This window comes from Amphiura filiformis, chromosome 19 (assembly GCF_039555335.1).
Source record: "Amphiura filiformis chromosome 19, Afil_fr2py, whole genome shotgun sequence".
Taxonomy (NCBI): Eukaryota; Metazoa; Echinodermata; class Ophiuroidea; order Amphilepidida; family Amphiuridae; genus Amphiura; species Amphiura filiformis.
The window spans coordinates 44,221,740-44,241,706 of record NC_092646.1 but is presented as its reverse complement, the minus strand read 5'-3'; the positions used below and the strand labels follow the sequence as shown (position 1 = coordinate 44,241,706).

The 19,967-nt window shown below is 48.5% G+C and overlaps 1 protein-coding gene across 1 annotated transcript in view; it reads left to right on the top strand.

The window, feature by feature from the left end:
* The window catches only part of LOC140141352 (delta-1-pyrroline-5-carboxylate dehydrogenase, mitochondrial-like), a 35,512-nt gene that overhangs the window by 781 nt on the left and 14,764 nt on the right, over positions 1-19,967 (top strand). The window contains exons 2-4 of the mRNA XM_072163187.1: positions 2,278-2,374; positions 3,752-3,844; positions 19,027-19,074. Coding sequence (XP_072019288.1) covers positions 2,278-2,374; positions 3,752-3,844; positions 19,027-19,074 — 238 coding nt within the window. The remainder of the gene's footprint in view (positions 1-2,277; positions 2,375-3,751; positions 3,845-19,026; positions 19,075-19,967) is intronic.

Here is a 19,967-nt window from a genome sequence, read left to right as displayed (position 1 = left end):
TGCATGATTTATGAGTGTCATGCAGCTTCAACAAATTTGGTGACCAAGTATCTATTTTACCTTACACATTTTAGGGGCTGTGCAATAATTATTTACCCCCCCGGGGGGGGAAAATTTCCAAACGGCTCGCCAAAAATCGCTTGCCCCCCCCTCTCGGCCCGCCAAAAATTGCTTGCCCCCCCTCTCGGCCCGCCAAAAATTCTTTGCCACCCCCTTGAACATGCAAAATTTTGGGATCCCAATTTGCAAACCTTAAATGGTCTAGATGTATGTTATGAAGAAAGAGCAGCAGGAAAATTTGCATATTTAAGCGTTCCGTACTGTTTTCCTAAGCCTTTTAGAGCGTTTTTTATTAAAAGGCACCCCAAGAATGTCTGCCAAAAATCGCCCCCCCTCTCGGCTTGCCAAAAATTGCTTGCCCCCCTTTTCGGCTCGCTAAAAATTTCTTGCACCGCCCCCCCCCCCCAATTTTACCCTCCCCCAGGGCTCATAATTATTGCACAGCCCTTAATTAAATTCCTGAGATTTTTCTTTCTGATATTTCAAAATTTCATTACTTTCCTTTATATTCTTTTTTGTTTTGTTTTGAAGTTTTGATTTTGAATTCTTGAAAAATAAAAAAACAAGTATATCGACTCAGGCTAAGTAAAATAAATAACATTTACCGGTATGTATATCGTCCCTGCCCTCACCGATTTTTGGAGATTTTCAAATATTTGTTGTTATTTTTCTTCTTTGCTCCCTTACTTTGTTTCTAAAATTGTTGTAATGAAAAAACATGTTAAGAAGTTCTTGGTTATAAACACTCTCTTCAATTCAAACTACATGTAGGTGTAGAGCAGGCTTCCTCAAATAGATTTGTTGAATTGCCATATGAAATAAAAGAATACTGCAAAGCCCCACTCAATGGTTGCAAAGCCCGTGGGGGCAAGGGTAGCGCTAAGTTGCTTTTTGTGGTCTCGGACCTACAAAAATAAGAGTTCGGACCACCTGTTTTTGAATTTTCTGCAAGTTCAGGGGTCCCTGCAGACCCCCAGTTTTTCAATCTAGCGCTATTGCAGACATACTATTTATGCTGCATTTGTGCAACTCGGACTCACCAAATTCTACTCCGGACCCCCTACTTTTTAATTTTCTGCAAGGTCGGGGGTCCCTGCGGACACTGGAGTGTTTAGTTCTAGCGCTTCCCGGGGGTCAGAGGGGAGGTCTGAAGCAATCATTTTGAAATTTGAGGTGCAACATTTTGTCCTTACTTTAGCCATCGGTAGAGGACATATTTTGAGGGCATAATGGCAGTCAGGAAGGGCATATTATGCTGTCGGTTAATTTTATCTATTATAAAATAAAATGTCAATAAAATACATCATTGTGATATCTCCAATTTGTGTGCATTATAGGTTGTAGACTACAAAATGTATTGCTAGATCGTAAATAAAATAAAGTCACTTGAAGCGTCGGTGCCATAAGTTCAACTATTCTAACATTTACAATTCACAATTCAAAATGACTGAAATAGATTTAATGTTGAAATGTAGAATATTGGAGATATTCCTGCTGGATGAAGTTTGATCAAGGGGTTTGATTTAATTTGATTTTTTTTATTATATATTTGTTTTAAAATCTAAACTGCGCCGCGCGCCACTCGTAATTTTACACAGAAAGGAATGGTAAAAAATAACATAATAAGGGCCTCCCTTACCGATTTTTGAAAAATTCCAGACGATATGTTTATTTCCTTGGCCATATTATTAGGCCATGTTTTGTGGTTGAGGTTTTGTCAAATATACGGTACTTTGTTTTTTCTTATACTGTTAATGTTTTTGACACCCTATTTGCATGTGTTTCTCATGTTTGAGGTCCTATTAAGCTTGGTAATGAAATACCCTCATGATCATCCTAGCTATTCTTGATTTGCTTGGAGAGGAACCGATGTTTTACATTACAATATAATTCTTGTAAAAATGTAAAGATTTCTAGGTGCTTTTAGATTTTATCAACTTATGTTTTCAGTGGATATAACACATTTGATTCAAGGGCTGATGCAATATGAAAGTTTTTCCTCATGATGATAATGAGAAGCAACATCCTTCTTTAGGTGCCCAATCGGGAACTATGAAGCCATTTCCAGAATCAATCATATTCAACGACTGGAATTTGTGAAAAACCAACTGGGCTTCTCACTTGCAAATAGAGAAAGAAGGAATTTATGACATACAATTATTGTTACTGGTTAAATATTTAATTGCCTAAGTTAAACTATTTTCTTTATTTGTTTAGGGTGAGGTGCCTGTCAGCTCAAGTCCATACAGCATGTGCCAATGAACCAATGAAAGATTATGTCAAAGGTACACCAGAGAGAAAAGGAGTTGAAGAGGTAATTGTAGATTTTGTAAATAATGGGTTAATATTCTAGTTCAAATACATCACCCCTGAGAAAAACATGACCTTAATCTTCCACACTGGTAGTGCTCTGCTGGTAGTGTGAATTTCAAATGGGGTTACCTGAAAGGAAATAACTCCATTTGAAATCTACACCCACTATGTAGGAAATTTAAGGTCATGTCTTCCACAGAGGGTGTATGGATTTCAACTGGAATAGCCATTTACTACTTAGGCATGTTCACACATAGTTTTCCCAATAAAAAAAGTGTTTTATTTACATTGCTGTTTGTTAGTAAAATGACTATGCGAGCTACCCACAGACCCAGCCATTTGTTCAATTTGTATGGGGGTCAATTTTTGTTAGATTTTTTCTGATTGTAAAAAGCAAAAAATAATCAAAACATGGAAAAACACTAATTAAGGGATTCTTTTTTTTTTTTTTTCTGCTTCTTTCTTTTGGCCTTGTAGTTAAAATGATTTTGAAATGAGAACTGCTACTTAAGGTTACTTCCCAGTCAAGTAGACGTATCAAACTTTGAGTGGGTCGCATTTGATTTTGTCATGACCAGAAGTGGGCTGAAACATTTAAGGACAAAAACAGACTGACCTTGTTTGGTACTTCCTAAAGTCATTACGGCACTAGATGGCAGATCCATCTTGCAATGCACAAATCAAGCTTTGATGTAGTCACACATGACCAGTTGACTGGCCTTCTATAATATTTTGAAACATACCCTGGGTAGTTGACATGGTGACAGGAAATTTGTAAGTCAATGGACAAGCAACTGGTCCAGAGCTCAAAATACATGTAAGCCAGAATTTCTGACTGGCATTCTGCCCCTTGATCTTAAATTTTTTGGTGACCTCACAATTTTTATAATCCACATCAAGCTATGCAAGGGTCTACTCCAGGCCTCAAAATAAACCAGAATTTTTGAGGGCCATTTGGGCCCTTTGCTCTTAAATTTTGGTGGCCTTCACAATTTCTGTGGTATCATGGAGTGGAACCATAGCTCCTCCCTTATGGTGAAACTTATTGTAAATGCTGTGAGAAATAGGCAATGGTTGTGTTAAGTCACTTATGAATATCAAAATAGTGTACCGTATCTTGTGCACTTATCCTATAGGCAAAATAACAAATTCTCGATCATGAGAGGATGTACCTTCTGCGTCAGCATACTTTTCATAGAATAACATGATCAGGATTGGTCAATTCTCAAAAGCTGTGTTTGCGCCCTAACCGTGCGTACCCAAGTTGGCTCTCATGATTTTTTGACTATAAGTATAAAGGACTTGATTATTCGTAATGTTTTCTAATTATTGTTTCTCATTTTTGCCTTCATCTTTACCGTACCATTTTGTCATACAGGCTCTTGATAAACTGTGGAACTCGGTAGAGGAGATTCCATGTGTGATTGGCGGACAGAATGTTGAATCAGAGGACGTCAGATGGGAAACATCGGTAAGTGTTTACAAAGATCCAAACAGCAGAAATGAGGACACACACTACACACAGCGCAATAATCAGAAAATAGCATTAAATTCACTTTGCTGTAGTAAATCACTTGATGAAAAAGGAGACAATGCTCATTACAAATTGTTGTGATTAGATTATGCTCAGAAGGATATTGAAAAAGAAATGCTACCTAGTCCAATCCAAAACTAGGAAGAAATTGGACTCATACATGTGAAGTTTTTACATGGCTGATAAAAGTATCTAGATATAGACCACTTGGCATTTGACGTCATTGCCCGGCAGTATGCGCGCGCATTGTGGCAATTTCCATTGTCCTTTGCCCTGCAGTGTGCGTACGCATCGTAGTCTGCTAAGGGCACGTGCATTTTAAATCACCCGCCACATTTCATATAGTACAGGAAAGCCATTGAACAATGTAGCGGCTCGTTGGAGCATATCGATAGACGAGTCCCTCGCCTTTGTTGATAAACAGTGATGTCAAGTGGTCTATAGAAAAACACGATTAATATTTAAAACAATATATTAAATCATGTATATATTAACCCTAACTGTACCAGGTACTACAAAATACTACTTGATACATGCGCTGTTCGTGCGTGCATCCATGTGGTGTGATGACGCAATATATAGGCACGGTTTCGCTGTCCAGCAAAGCCCAACACCCATGGCAAAGTGTCGCCGACCCAGTGCTTAGTATGCGAGGGGTCTCAGGTTCGAATCCCACCCAGAGCAAACAGCTTTCTTTGTTTTCTCTCTTCATTTCTTCCTTCTTTCCCTTCCCATCACCAAAAAGCCCTTAGGCTGTTAGGGTTAAATGGGATCCTTGGAATGAAATATTGCAATGCAAAGTTGGGCCTTGGGCTAATTTGATATAGTTGCATGAATATGTTGCAGCTGTGTGCAACAATCTGAATACACTAGGATCCACAACATGCTCATCTATCAGGGGAACAGTTCTTAAACCCCAATACATTTGTACATTCATTGAATGACCTTTGAAGAATTTGGTACAAAAACTCATACTCTGCAACTTGAGGTCAAATTTTGCACTATGATTATGTAATTAAGGTTATTGGACTATGCCATTGGGATGAGGCTCTTGTGGTCCATAGTGATATGTGATATGTTAAGTGTCAACATGTGCTTCTTGTTTATTTTCATACTTCAAAAACAAAAACAAAATTCTAAACAGTAGGCCTACATTTACTTAGCATACATGTAAGAAGCAAAATTGTTGAGTATTTTTTACCAAAGAATGAAAATCAAATACGAAATTTGTGAAACATTGTAAATCTTATAGAAGTTATAGTAATATAAGTACTGTGAAAGTGGAAATTGTCATTTTACATTAATTTTCGCGCTTTTCACCCCGCAACACAGCTACCGCGAAAATAAAAACACACAAAATGTTATTTTAATGTATAGGTCTATGTAAGAAGACTCAAAATCGCGAAATTAAAAACAACCAATGTAGTTCAAAATCGACAAAGTGCAAAAAATTACATGCACAAAAATGACCACTTTTACAGTATATTACATATCAATTTGAGATTGCCATTAAAAACACATACACAAAGTAACATAAATATTTCATTCAATATTTGTAAAACCCTGTAAGGTACAATGTACCTCCAATTTAAAGATACCGGACCGTTTCACATGGTTTATTTTCAATTGAATGGTTTCATGGAAAAGAGAATTATGTCAGTAATAGCCTGTGTCTTCTTCACTGTTGGAGATGAGGCCAAAAAAAAATTGTTTGTTTGTCCACGTCCGACCGAGCGTGTACTCTGGTCCCGACCGTGTCTTTTTTTCTTTTCTTTTTTAATTTGCGTTGAATGTGCTAGTAAAACAGCACTTGGTTAGTATAAATTTAAAGAAAGAAAATGTAAAGAAAATGAACAGTATAACATGCAGAACCATCTCAAGAGTTAAACCAGTAAAGTTCTGTGTGTTTTGACTTATTTACCAGTCTTCAAATTGTCAGTTTCAAGTGCAATATCTGTAAAAAAAAATATAAAAAAATCCGACCTACCGACCCGACTGTTTCATAAGCCTCTATGGACAAACAAACAATTTTTTTTGGCCTGATTGTATGGCTATCAGCTGTATTTAACCAAGCGTAAACTCACTGCACACACATAACTAAATATTTAGAAATAAACTATGTGTGACCAGAGACCTTATGATATGGCCCCTTGTGTGACTCAACAGTGATTAGTACAAGGGGCAGGTGTTGGCAATTAATATATTGTTCAATTTATACCTATGAGCCCCCACTCAATATAATTTAGTTTTGCGAAAATGTCAAAAATATACATATTTTTTAATGAAGTCCTGTTTGATTACAAGTACACTTATAAATTTTTTTTGTAAAATAGCTGGTTTTGTAAGATGAATTATAATTGAATGCGCAAGTGGAAGAAGGGCCCAACTTCACCATTTACAAACATGAGTTTTTTCATATTAAGACCTGTACCGTTGCCATTGAAACATGGATGTTCGTTCATGTACTGAAGGTCCCCTGAAGATGAAAACAGTCTGTCTCTAAAACTTTTCCAAATATTAAGTTTTTTGTTCATATCTCAAAAAAAAGGTTTGATGGAATTGGGCCCTTCTTCCTCCCAGGTAGTCATAGTATCTGCAAACCTGATGAACCTCTAAACAAATCTAAGCTGTATAGAGTAAGGAATGAGCTTTAAAATTACATGGGGGGGGGGGCAATATTATTTTGAAGTACAATTTGTTGCAGGTTCATTAGATATATTAGTGCCAATGTAATTCGCAGAAATAGAATTCCAAGTATTGGATACAGCACTGAATGTGGATTACAAGAAGTTTTAATACAGGCAATTCTTGATGAATCTGCTTTTTTTTTCAAATAATATACCAAGTTTTGATATACATGTAAAGTATTATGGGTATTGCATCCGAAACAAATCTTAATGTTGGATATTAGGCTTAATTATTATGGTACAGTATGTACATATAATTCTATTATAATTCAATCAAATGGTCTGCCAACATGTTGTGGGTTTTGTGGGTCATGTGGGAATGGGTATTGGGTAATATGTTTATCATCAAATCCTTAGCAAAATAAAATGTTTCTTAGCCCCAAACAAAAGTCTGTTCAGTATTCATTATAGGGCAATCAGCATGATCAGTGACATTGGTGCACATTTCATTGGAAAATTGCATTATTCTCATAAAAGGATAATACAGACTCAGTACACCGGTCGATCTTACCGTTTCCGATGTTGATTAAGATACTTCTTGCATCGATCCCGAGATGCGGAAAAAACCAATAGTCATTTTGTCCCACATAAATGAATAAATAACAAAAAACCCCCGATCCCCGGTGGACTCACCCAAAAGGTGACGTCACACCATATGATCGCCCCTTATCCTCCTTGGTCTCCGACTGACACAGACGTGCCTATCGATTGTTCATAGCACTGTGTATCAATTTCTCGACCAAAGGCGAGATATACGGTTGTAGTTTCACACCTTAGGTAAAACCAAACCGGTATTGTTCGGCTGAGGATAGTTTTTGACGGCATTTTCTGGCGAAAAAAGTGACAAAAAGCGATCCAAAACTTAGCTACATATCGTGCCTCCGTTTGTATCACGGGACACACGAGCAATTCAAAATGGCGCTCGTTGGCGCCATTCATTTTGTTTCCCGTAAAACAACCATTGCAGCCTGTAAGTTACAATAGATGTTTGTACATACACATTGTATTTCATGTACGGTAGGTTATTGTTGCTATGTTAGGGTGATTACTCTATCGTTATGTCTTCATTACCGTCCAATAAAGACGAGTTAATCAGATATTCATACGGTGGGGATTGGTAGGGACCCGTCTGACATTTTAGTAATAAAGTTAGCCAGTCCTTACTTTACCACTAACGTTAGCGACCAGCCTCCGTGCTCAGGTTTGCTTACTGGGCTTGAGTCGCGTGTTGGGGGGGTAGTGCCCCCTCCCTTTTCTCCTCGCTTCGCCTCGGCCCTGTCGGGCTTGCCCTTCCCTGGTGACGGAGCGGGACCCACACCGCTCTGTTTCACCCACAGGGAGTGCTCACGATCTTCTAGATGTCTTTCTTTTGCTTAGGACTCTCCGAGTTCCAGCTTGACGATTTGGATAGGCTCCGTCATCGCCATAAGACGAAGAAGAAATCTACCAAGGGCACTGGTAAGGTCGAGACGGTGGATTCTGCTGTGACAGCCCCTATGGGTCATGGCAGGTCTGCTTAAGGGGCTCCGGTCCCCGGACAAGCAGGCGGTTCCTTCGGGACTGCTAAGCGGCGTCCAAAGGCTCAGCAGCCAGCGAAAGCACTGACTATACGTCGGAGCAAAGTAGCAGGCAGCAGAGCGGTAACCACCAGCGAAAACCCTAGCGGGTTTTGCAGCAGGAGGATACCAGTCGACACGGTAGATTCTGCTGTGACAGCCCCTATGGGTCATGGCAGGTCTGCTTAAGGGGCTCGGTCCCCGGACAAGCAGGCGGTTCCTTCGGGACTGCTAAGCGCGTCCAAAGGCTCAGCAGCCAGCGAAAGCACTGACTATACGTCGGAGCAAAGTAGCAGGCAGCAGAGCGGTAACCACCAGCGAAAACCCTAAGCGGGTTTGTAGCAGGAGGATACCAGTCCTCTAGCGAAAATCCTCACGGGTTTTTAGCAGGAGGACACCCGTCTGTTGCAGGCATATCTACAGGCTCAAACAGCCACAGTAGTAGCCAGCGACGGGCAGCATGCAAGGGTACCCGGGCTTGCCTGGGTTGAACCCTAGCATGCATGGGTTCAGCAGAGCGATACCGCGGCTAACGCTGTGGGTGTAGTCTTAGCAGAACCAACTGGGGTTGTCACTGCGGCAGCGTTCCATGGCGGGACCGCCGAGTGATACCCTGGGCCCTAGAATAGCTGCTGGCTGTCCACAGGGACTGGCTGGCGATTATTCAGGGGTTGGGCTCGCAGTCTCTCACGGGACAGCGACCCACGTGCATTCGATGGCAGCTACAAAGGCGAGCTACGGCTTGACTTCAGTGGTAGCCGCTATGCACCCGCCCATAGCTGCCGTGAGTGGTCCGGCACACACAGCGACCTTGGGCGAAGCTCTAGAGGGTACAGTAAGTAGCTTGAACAGCCTAGCTGATCAACAACCCACTTATGTCCTCGAGAGCCAGCGGGCGTGGGTGATCCATTACCGTCAATGGGTCAATTACCCTCTCTTGATCGATCACTGTCAAATCAACAGGGCATAGCTCCATTGATTGGCGCTGCCTATTCAGGTGGCGAGGTGATTGATCGGGGTATGCACGCTCAGCTACCCGTGGTACTAGGCAAGCTCCCTCTAGCCAAGGGACAGCCGGTATAGCGGGGTACCCATACACACGGCTTGATCCCCTTGCGGGGAACGCGGTGAGGCATGGGTACAGTGGTACACAGCCGGGAGCCCTCACGGGCACCCCACGCTAGTACAGCGCCGGTACCACGCCAGCACACAGCTTGATCCCCCAAAACAGGGAACGCAGTGTGGCGAGGGTACAGCGGTCCACAGTTGGGAACCCTCACGGGTACCCACGCTGATACCGCACCGGTACCGCAGCTTCCGCCTTAGTCGCCACAGTCTCTGTGGCAACAAGGGGGAGGCGGTGCTGGTACTGCAGTACCATGGGGTTACCCTGGTGGCGGATCCTTTCAGGGTCAGCTGCGGCGGGTATGCCCGTGGTACCCGCCGCAGGGTGTTTCTTCCACGGCCTAGCACCGTGGCAAGTGTCGCCTAGCGATGGCCACGCAGTACCAACATCAGCTGTTGACCAGGCCAGCCGGCATGGGGCTAACCCAGATCTTGATCAGGGTAGGCCCGTGCTGCTAAGCGCTAGGACGACGGCTGCGAGAGCAGGCGGACCCAGTGGTGCCATGGCGGATACCTCAGGGTCTTGCGGGAGTACTCCCTCTTCTGCTGGCAGGTAGTCGGCGAGCCACACAGTGGTTATGCCTTCTTACCCGCTTTCAGATGCCCGTCCTCAGTTACCGTCATCATCGGAGCATGATACGGATACTGTGGGCCCGGGAAAGGAGTCGGAAGCTGAGTCCGGTAGTGACATCACTACAGTCTCCTTCCCCGCTGCCCCGAAGAGAGCAACAGCACTGATCTTCCTCGGACACCCCTAAGGGGGAGTCCATGGAGGAGGACCAGGGATCCTTTTCAGTAGGATGCTCAGCTGCTGCTTCCTCACAGGGGACGCCACTCTCATTCCCGGCAAACCTCACGGGTAGATATCGTAGGGCTGTCGAGCTCAGTAGAGCTATGACGCCGCGTGCTTGCACGCTTCCTCTGCGATGTAACGCGGGAGGACCACAGGACCTACCTGAGGGGATCCGAGAGGGACCCAGATGTCGTCAAGCGTATCACGCTCAGACAACATCTGAGCTCTTCCGCGAGGTGAGCCTATTAGCGGTGCTAACAGCTAGCCTCAACGAGAGCTCCATGGGCCTAGCCCATAGGGTGTCCACTCAGCGCCGGGGGGAGGGGCCTGCCACTCCAATCGCTCAACGCGATGGAAAGGCAGGGTCCTTTTTCTCTTTGGATGCTTCTGCGCTACGGTGGAGGACCGTGCAAAGAAGCTACCGACGGGAGCACTCTGAAGAGGTCGGAAACTGCCCTTACCATGGGTAGGAGCTCCGACTTCAGCAGGCCGTGCACCACCAACAGTACCCGAGCCCACTACCTCTGCAGCACCCATTTCTGGGAGGCGCAAGGGTAGCACAGGAACAGCTGGCAAGCCCGAAGAAGAGCAAGCGCTCTTCCAAGGGAAGCTAGGCAGAGCATTCCTGGGGACTCAGCGGTTTTTCCACAGGGGAATCTACCAGTGGACGAAAGCTTATGGCTTTAACCCAGAGGTGGGAAACCATCTCTTTGGCGCCTGGGTATGGTCAGTGGTGAGTGGGGGTTACAGACTGGCAACCCAGTCTCCCCACATTCATCTGCACATTTCAGAGGTCCACAGTAGTGCCGTCAGGCGGCCCCCAGCGTCGGGCACTACTGACAGGGATCACACAGCTTCTCACGAGGCGGGCGATTGTCCCGGTCTACCCCCGTTCTCGGGTGATCTTGGAGCCATTGGCTCCAAGGAAGACCGGCGACGGGAGCCCCATCCGGAACCGCAGACTGTTGAACACGTTCTTCAGGCCCAAGAGGTTCAGAATGGGGACTCTCGCCTCGGTGCTAGCCTGCTCCATCAGGGGCATGGGAACAGCATCGCTAGATCTCTCGGACGCCTATCTGCATATGCCAATCGCCTCTCAAGATCGGAGGCATCTGCGCTTCTAGGTACAGGATCAAAATTACCAGTTTTGATACCGCCATCCGCCTGTCCATCTCTCCCAGGGTGTTTAACACTCTTGGTCAGAGCGGTGGCAGCGTACCTGAAGCACAGGGGTGTCAACATCAGTTGCTACCTGGACGTTTGGCTCATATCACGGACGCACTCCACTGAAGACTACGGGTCTCATGGGGTTGATAGTCCGAGGGTGCGGGACCCTGGATTTTTTGATCAGCTCAAAAAAGTCCAGCGTGGTCCCGACGCAGTCACCACTATTTGTAGGGGCCCAGATCACCCTCACGGAGGGGTTCGCGGTGCTCTCACCCGAGCGGGTGGCGAACATGGTGCGGTGTGCCTGACTCTTGGCGAGTCTCGGGCAAAACCCGCTGTGGCATGGATGAAGGTGGTAGGCCTAATGGCCAGTATGGTAGACCTCGTACTGTACTGCCGTTTCTACGTTAGGCTTACCCAACTACACCTTCTAGCCTGCTTGCAGGCCCAGTCGTCACCAATATCCCTCGCGGTTCCGTTTGTCGGAGATCGCGCGAGAGAACTCTGGTGGTGGACCCATCAGCCCAATTTGACCCAGGGTGTCAGGTTTCCTGCACCCCGGTATGTCACGTAGGGCGACCATAAGCGTCAAAAGCGGGGCTGGGGGTCCACATCCACGGAGACTCCGTCTCGGGCCTATGGGGCCATAGAGACAGAGTTTCACATCAACCTCCCTCGCTTACGAGGAGGTGATCGTGGAATCACATACCGTTGTCCTGACGGATAACACAACCGTGGTAGCCTACCCCAACAGACAAAGGGACTCCGGGCCACCACGATTGAGCCTGCATGCACGACACCTGATAGGGTGGTGCAAGTTCAGGCAGATTACGATGAGAGCGATACACATCGCGGGCGTCACCAGCATCCTCGCGCACAATCTGTCACGAGGAAGGGTGTCGGGACCAGCAGAATGGTCCCTTGCTCATGAGGTCGCTCAGGCGATCTTCAAGGGGATGTACCACCCTCGAAAGATCTGGTCGCATCTCATCGCAATCATCCACTGCCGGTGTACTGCTCAAGGGTCACGGACCCCCAAGCATTCACCGTGGACGCTCTGTCCATAGACTGGGGAGGGATGACAGTAATAAAGATGAGTTAATCAGATATTCATACGGTGGGGATTGGTAGGGACCCGTCTGACATTTTAGTAATAAAGTTAGCCAGTCCTTACTTTACCACTAACGTTAGCGACCAGCCTCCGTGCTCAGGTTTGCTTACTGGGCTTGAGTCGCGTTTTTTTTGGGGGGGGGTAGTGCCCCCCCTCCCTTTCTCCTCGCTTCGCCTCGGCCCTGTCGGGCTTGCCCTTCCCTGGTGACGGGCGGGACCCACACCGCTCTGTTTCACCCACAGGGAGTGCTCACGATCTTCTAGATGTCTTTCTTTTGCTTAGGACTCTCCGAGTTCCAGCTTGACGATTTGGATAGGCTCCGTCGCCATCGCCATAAGACGAAGAAGAAATCTACCAAGGGCACTGGTAAGGTCGACACGGTGGGTGGATTCTGCTGTGACAGCCCCTATGGGTCATGGCAGGTCTGCTTAAGGGGCTCCGGTCCCCGGACAAGCAGGCGGTTCCTTCGGGACTGCTAAGCGCGTCCAAAGGCTCAGCAGCCAGCGTAAAAGCACTGACTATACGTCGGAGCAAAGTAGCAGGCAGCAGAGCGGTAACCACCAGCGAAAACCCTAGCGGGTTTTGCAGCAGGAGGATACCAGTCGACACGGTAGATTCTGCTGTGACAGCCCCTATGGGTCATGGCAGGTCTGCTTAAGGGGGCTCCGGTCCCCGGACAAGCAGGCGGTTCCTTCGGGGACTGCTAGCGCGCCCAAAGGCTCAGCAGCCAGCGAAAGCACTGACTATACGTCGGAGCAAAGTAGCAGGCAGCAGAGCGGTAACCACCGGCGAAAGCCCTAGCGGGTGTGTAGCAGGAGGATACCAGTCCTCTAGCGAAAATCCTCACGGGTTTTTAGCAGGAGGACACCCGTCTGTTGCAGGCATATCTACAGGCTCAAACAGCCACAGTAGTAGCCAGCGACGGGCAGCATGCAAGGTACCCGGGCTTGCCTGGGTTGAACCCTAGCATGCATGGGTTCAACAGAGACGATACGCGGCTAACGCTGTGGGTGTAGTCTTAGCAGAACCAACTGGGGTTGTCACACGGCAGCGTTCCATGGCGGGACCGCCGAGTGATACCCTGGGCCCTAGAATAGCTGCTGGCTGTCCACAGGGACTGGCTGGCGATTATTCAGGGGTTGGGCTCGCAGTCTCTCACGGGACAGCGACCCACGTGCATTCGGTGGCAGCTACAAAGACGAGCGACGGCTTGACTTCAGTGGTAGCCGCTATGCACCCGCCCATAGCTGCCGTGAGTGGTCCGCCACACACAGCGACCTTGGGCGAAGCTCTAGAGGGTACAGTAAGTAGCTTGAACAGCCTAGCTGATCAACAACCCACTTATGTCCTCGAGAGCCAGCGGAGCGTGGGTGATCCATTACCGTCAATGGGTCAATTACCCTCTCTTGATCGATCACTGTCAAATCAACAGGGCATAGCTCCATTGATTGACGCTGCCTATTCAGGTGGCGAGGTGATTGATCGGGGTATCTGCGCTCAGCTACCCGTGGTACTAGGCAAGCTCCCTCTAGCCAAGGGACAGCCGGTATAGCGGGTACCCATACACACGGCTTGATCCTTGCGGGGAACGCGGTGAGGCATGGGTACAGTGGTACACAGCCGGGAGCCCTCACGGGCACCTACGCTAGTACCGCGCCGGTACCACGCCAGCACACAGCTTGATCCCCCAAAACAGGGAACGCAGTGTGGCGAGGGTACAGCGGTCCACAGTTGGGAACCCTCACGGGTACCCACGCTGATACCGCACCGGTACCGCAGCACTCGCCTTTAGTCGCCACAGTCTCTGTGGCAACAAAGGGGAGGCGGTGCTGGTACTGCAGTACCATGGGGTTACCCTGGTGGCGGATCCTTTCAGGGTCAGCTGCCGGCGGGTATGCCCGTGGTACCCGCCGCAGGGTGTTTCTTCCACGGCCTAGCACCGTGGCAAGTGTCGCCTAGCGATGGCCACGCAGTACCAACATCAGCTGTTGACCAGGCCAGCCGGCATGGGGCTGACCCAGAGCTTGATCAGGGGAGGCCCCGTGCTGCTAGCGCTAGGACGACGGCTGCGAGAGCAGGCGGACCCAGTGGTGCCATGGCGGATGCCTCAGGGTCTTGCGGGAGTACTCCCTCTTCTGCTGGCAGGTAGTCGGCGAGCCACACAGTGGTTATGCCTTCTTACCCGCGTTCAGATGCCCGACCTCAGTTACCGTCATCATCGGAGCATGATACGGATACTGTGGGCGAGGGAAAGGAGTCGGAAGCTGAGTCCGGTAGTGACATCACTACAGTCTCCTTCCCCGCTGCCCCTTGAAGGGAGCAACAGCACTGATCTTCCTCCGGACACCCCTAAGGGGGAGTCCATGGAGGAGGACCAGGGATCCTTTTCAGTAGGATGCTCAGCTGCTGCTTCCTCACAGGGGACGCCTACACTCTCATTCCCGGCAAACCTCACGGGTAGATATCGTAGGGCTGTCGAGCTCAGTAGAGCTATGACGCCGCGTGCTTGCACGCTTCCTCTGCGTGTAACGCGGGAGGACCACGGGACCTACCTGAGGGGATCCGAGAGGGACCCAGATGTCGTCAAGCGTATCACGCCAGACAACATCTGAGCTCTTCCATGAGGTGAGCCTATTAGCGGTGCTAACAGCTAGCCTCAACGAGAGCTCCATGGGCCTAGCCCATAGGGTGTCCACTCAGCTGGGAGGGGCCTGCCACTCCAATCGCTCAACGCGATGGAAAGGCAGGGTCCTTTTTCTCTTTGGATGCTTCTGCGCTACGGTGGAGGACCGTGCAAAGAAGCTACCAACGGGAGCACTCTGAAGAGGTCGGAAACTGCCCTTACCATGGGTAGGAGCTCCGACTTCAGCAGGCCGTGCACCACCACCAGTACCCGAGCCCACTACCTCTGCAGCACCCATTTCTGGGAGGCGCAAGGGTAGCACAGGAACAGCTGGCAAGCCCGAAGAAGAGCAAGCGCTCTTCCAAGGGAAGCTAGGCAGAGCATTCCTGGTGTACTCAGCGGTTTTTCCACAGGGGATCTCCCAGTGGGCGACCGCTTATGGCTTTCACCCAGAGGTGGGAAACCATCTCTTTGAGCGCCTGGGTATGGTCAGTGGTGAGTGGGGGTTACAGACTGGCAACCCAGTCTCCCCACATTCATCTGCACATTTCAGAGGTCCACAGTAGTGCCGTCAGACGGCCCCCAGCGCCGGGCACTACTGACAGGGATCACACAGCTTCTCACGAAGCGGGCGATTGTCCCGGTCTACCCCCGTTCTACGGGTGATCTTGGAGCCATTGGCTCCAAGGAAGACCGGCGACGGAGCCCCATCCGGAACCGCAGACTGTTGAACACGTTCTTCAGGCCCAAGAGGTTCAGAATGGGGACTCTCGCCGGTGCTAGCCTGCTCCATCAGGGGCATGGGAACAGCATCGCTAGCTCTCTCGGACGCCTATCTGCATATGGCAATCGCCTCTCAAGATCGGAGGCATCTGCGCTTCTAGGTACAGGATCAAAATTACCAGTTTTGATACCGCCATCCGCCTGTCCATCTCTCCCAGGGTGTTTAACACTCTTGGTCAGAGCGGTGGCAGCGCACCTGAAGCACAGGGGTGTCAACATCAGTTGCTACCTGGACGTTTGGCTCATATAACGGACGCACTCCACTGAAGACTACGGGTCTCATGGGGTTGATAGTCCGTAGGGTGCGGGACCCTGGATTTTTTGATCAGCTCAAAAAGTCCAGCGTGGTCCCGACGCAGTCACCACTATTTGTAGGGGCCCAGATCACCCTCACGGAGGGGTTCGCGGTGCTCTCACCCGAGCGGGTGACGAACATGGTGCGGTGTGCCTGACCCTTGGCCGAGTCTCGGGCAAAACCCGCTGTGGCATGGATGAAGGTGGTAGGCCTAATGGCCAGTATGGTAGACCTCGTACTGTACTGCCGTTTCTACGTTAGGCTTACCCAACTACACCTTCTAGCCTGCTTGCAGGCCCAGTCGTCACCAATATCCCTCGCGGTTCCGTTGTCGGAGATCGCGCGAGAGAACTCTGGTGGTGGACCCATCAGCCCAATTTGACCCAGGGTGTCAGGTTTCCTGCACCCCGGTATGTCACGAGGGGCCACCATAAGCGCCAAAACGGGGCTGGGGGTCCACATCCACGGAGACTCCGCCTCGGCCTATGGGGCCATAGAGACAGAGTTTCACATCAACCTCCTCGCACGAGGAGGTGATCGTGGAATCACATACCGTTGTCCTGACGGATAACACAACCGTGGTAGCCTACCCCAACAGACAAGGGGACTCCGGGCCACCACGATTGAGCCTGCATGCACGACACCTGATAGGGTGGTGCAAGTTCAGGCAGATTACGATGAGAGCGATACACATCGCGGGCGTCACCAGCATCCTCGCGCACAATCTGTCACGAGGAAGGGTGTCGGGACCAGCAGAATGGTCCCTTGCTCCGCAGGTCGCTCAGACGATCTTCAAGGGATGTACCACCCTCGAAAGATCTGGTCGCATCTCATCGCAATCATCCACTGCCGTGTACTGCTCAAGGGTCACGGACCCCAAGCATTCACCGTGGACGCTCTGTCCATAGACTGGGGAGGATGACAGCTTATGCAGTCCCTCCGATCTCACTACTCATGAGGGTGGTGGCCAAGATCGGGTGGGAAGACTGCATTGTCATTCTGCTAGCGGCAAGGCCGCTGGCACTCCCAGGTACCAGATCTACTCCGGATGCCCGGAGCGGAGGTACCAGTCTATCACTAGAGCACCTGCAGTTAGCTGCATGGCCCTTACCAGGGAACACGCAGCGGAGGGATACTTTTCATCAGAAGCTGTTTTTCTCATCGCCGGGCTAGACGGAAGTCTACCCTCGTGCACGTATAGCCAGAGTCTGGCTCCATACTACGCTTGGTGCAATGAGACAAATAGCTCTCCCGCTAGAGCCTCTGTGCTGCTAGTTCCGGAGTTTCTGACAGAAAAGTTCCAAGCAAGACTTCAGCGGGCCACTGGGGCCAGCTATAAGTCAGCTGTCCTCTCCATTCACCGAGGTTTCGAGGCAGGTCGACTATCATAGCCGATGGTTACCTTATTAGTCTCTCACGCCGACGGTATGTTCAACGAAAGTGTCTACCAAAAGGAAAGTGATCCTCCTAAGGGATCCCAACACAGTCTTAGATTACTTTAAGGGTCACCCCTTTTGACCTTCCGTCAAAAGCGACGCTTAAATACGTAACTCTCAAGATGGCTTTCCGGTTTGGCGTTGGCTTCGGGACGGCGGTGCTGAGTTGCACACGGTCTCGAGGTTAGCTTCCGTGTTCACAAACACTGGAGCGACACTGTTTCGGCGCTCTGTTCTCGTGACTACGAACAGGCGCGGTGCATACCGACATTCGTCCCTCTCCAATCCCCAGGGTTGGGCAAGGTTCGGCTGAAGCCAAAGATAGGCTGGGGTGTCCGATAAGGCGCTGCAGCACTATTTCTTCCGAACACAAGCCTTGCGAGGGACTCACGACCGCATTCATCACCCTTACAGAGCCTTTCGGTCCAGCCGCTGTCGCAATGGCTGGTCCAGGTGTTGGTGGGGTCCGGTGTATCGCGAATGTTTCGCGTCCCACGACCCACTCGACACGCAGCTATCTCATCATCTTGGGTATACCGCTCGGTTGTCCCTTGAGGAGATCTAGTAAGCGGTGTCCCGGAAGCCACCTTCGCCTTCTCTCACGATACTTCCGTTTACGTTAGTAATCAGAGACGGGGCGGTAGGTTTACCGGGACATTGTTCGGGCGATCATAATACGGTGGTGTACGGGTACCAGGTTTTCAGACTATACAGAATACTCAGCATGGTAAGAACCAGTGTCGCTATTCTTAACCACCAAACTTATTAAGTAAGGAGGTTTATGTCTGTGATCGCGTGGTCTTTCTTGTTTCCCGACCGTTGGGGAAAATATTTTCTGACCTCGCGAAAACCATCGTTACCCGCTCCCGATCCCTGATCTGATGCTGACCAATCTTGTACCTCCATCCGTCGGTTACTTGCTAGATCGATCTTTCAGATGTTGATGCAAGAAGTATCTTAATCAACATCGAAGCGGTAAGATCGACCGGTGTACTGAGTCTAGTCCCAAACAAAAATGTTTGGTAGACTCATAACCGTGCGATCTTACCTTTCCGATGTTGATTATCCCGACCCGCCACCCCTACAAGTTTGGTCCGGTAGGGGATCCCAAGTCGGATAAGGGGCGATCATATGGTGTGACGTCACCTTTTGGGTGAGTCCACCGGGGATCGGGGTTTTTTGTTATTTATTCATTTATGTGGGACAAAATGACTATTGGTTTTTCCGCATCTCGGGATCGATGCAAGAAGTATCTTAATCAACATCGGAAAGGTAAGATCGCACCGGTTATGAGTCTACCAAACATTTTTGTTTGGGACTAATTTGATGGAAGTTATACAATAATGCAGGTACATGTCACGAGAATTTTCAGACGTTTACCTGAATTCAGGCAGTTTTGTTATCCAAATTTGTTTTGGGCCTTTTAAGGCGGAATCTGCATGCTTTTCCAGGCAGTTTTCAAAAAAGTCATTCCCATGCCTGATATTAAATGGCTTTAATATCACCTAGATAATGTTATTTGTTATTATTTTTCCACTTTTAGCCATTTGATCACGGCCACAGATTGTCTAGGGTGCATCATGCTAACAAGGTAAGTAAATAACAGGATATTCCAGTTGAAATTCATACGCCCCCTATGGAAGACATAACCCTAATCGTCCACACAGGGAGTGTGAATTTTAAATATAGGCTTACCTGAATTGGGTGACCCCCATTTGAAATTGACACCTTCTGTGGAGAGTGGGGTCACGAATGGGGTCACTTTAGATAGCTTGTTGGGGCATAATTTTACAGGACAGGACAATTGGGCTTATTACCCAACTGTCAAGGACTTTTATCATGGGTCATCTGCCCCGCCATTACCAGTTGAGCCACATAGAGAGCGGAACAGATTTTTTTGGTCCTGCAGGGAAATAGAACCCGGAACCTCGCACCAAAGGCAAAGACCTGAATAACCAGTGTGTGTCACGCTGCTCCTAACTATAACGTACATACATACATAAACAACATTTAATAAGGCGCCTTTCCAACTTGATCAAAGCGCCGTAAAAACAAAGCAATAACAAAAACAGAGTCAATACGATGGATAAAAATGAGACTTCAAAACCTTCTTGAAACTAGGCAGTGTGCATGCCTCCCTGATGGTTCTTGGAAGGCTGTTCCAGAGTGTGGGTGCCGAAACATAAAACGATTTATCTCCAATGCGATTTTTCCCGACATGAGCGGTGAGAAGAGTAGTATCAGAAGATGAATGTGTCATGGGTCCTGTAGCAGGTTTGAGTTTATGAGTGAGAAAGTTTGAAGAAAGAAAGAACAGTTTACCAACCCAAAGTGTTACAAGACAACAAATAAACACAAATCCTGCCCTGCACACAACCCAACTTGAAAAAAAAAAAAGCAAGGGAATGTGCCGGCATGGGATTCGAACCCACAACCTTCCGATTACTGGACAGAGCCTTATCCATTAGGTCACCAGCTCCCACT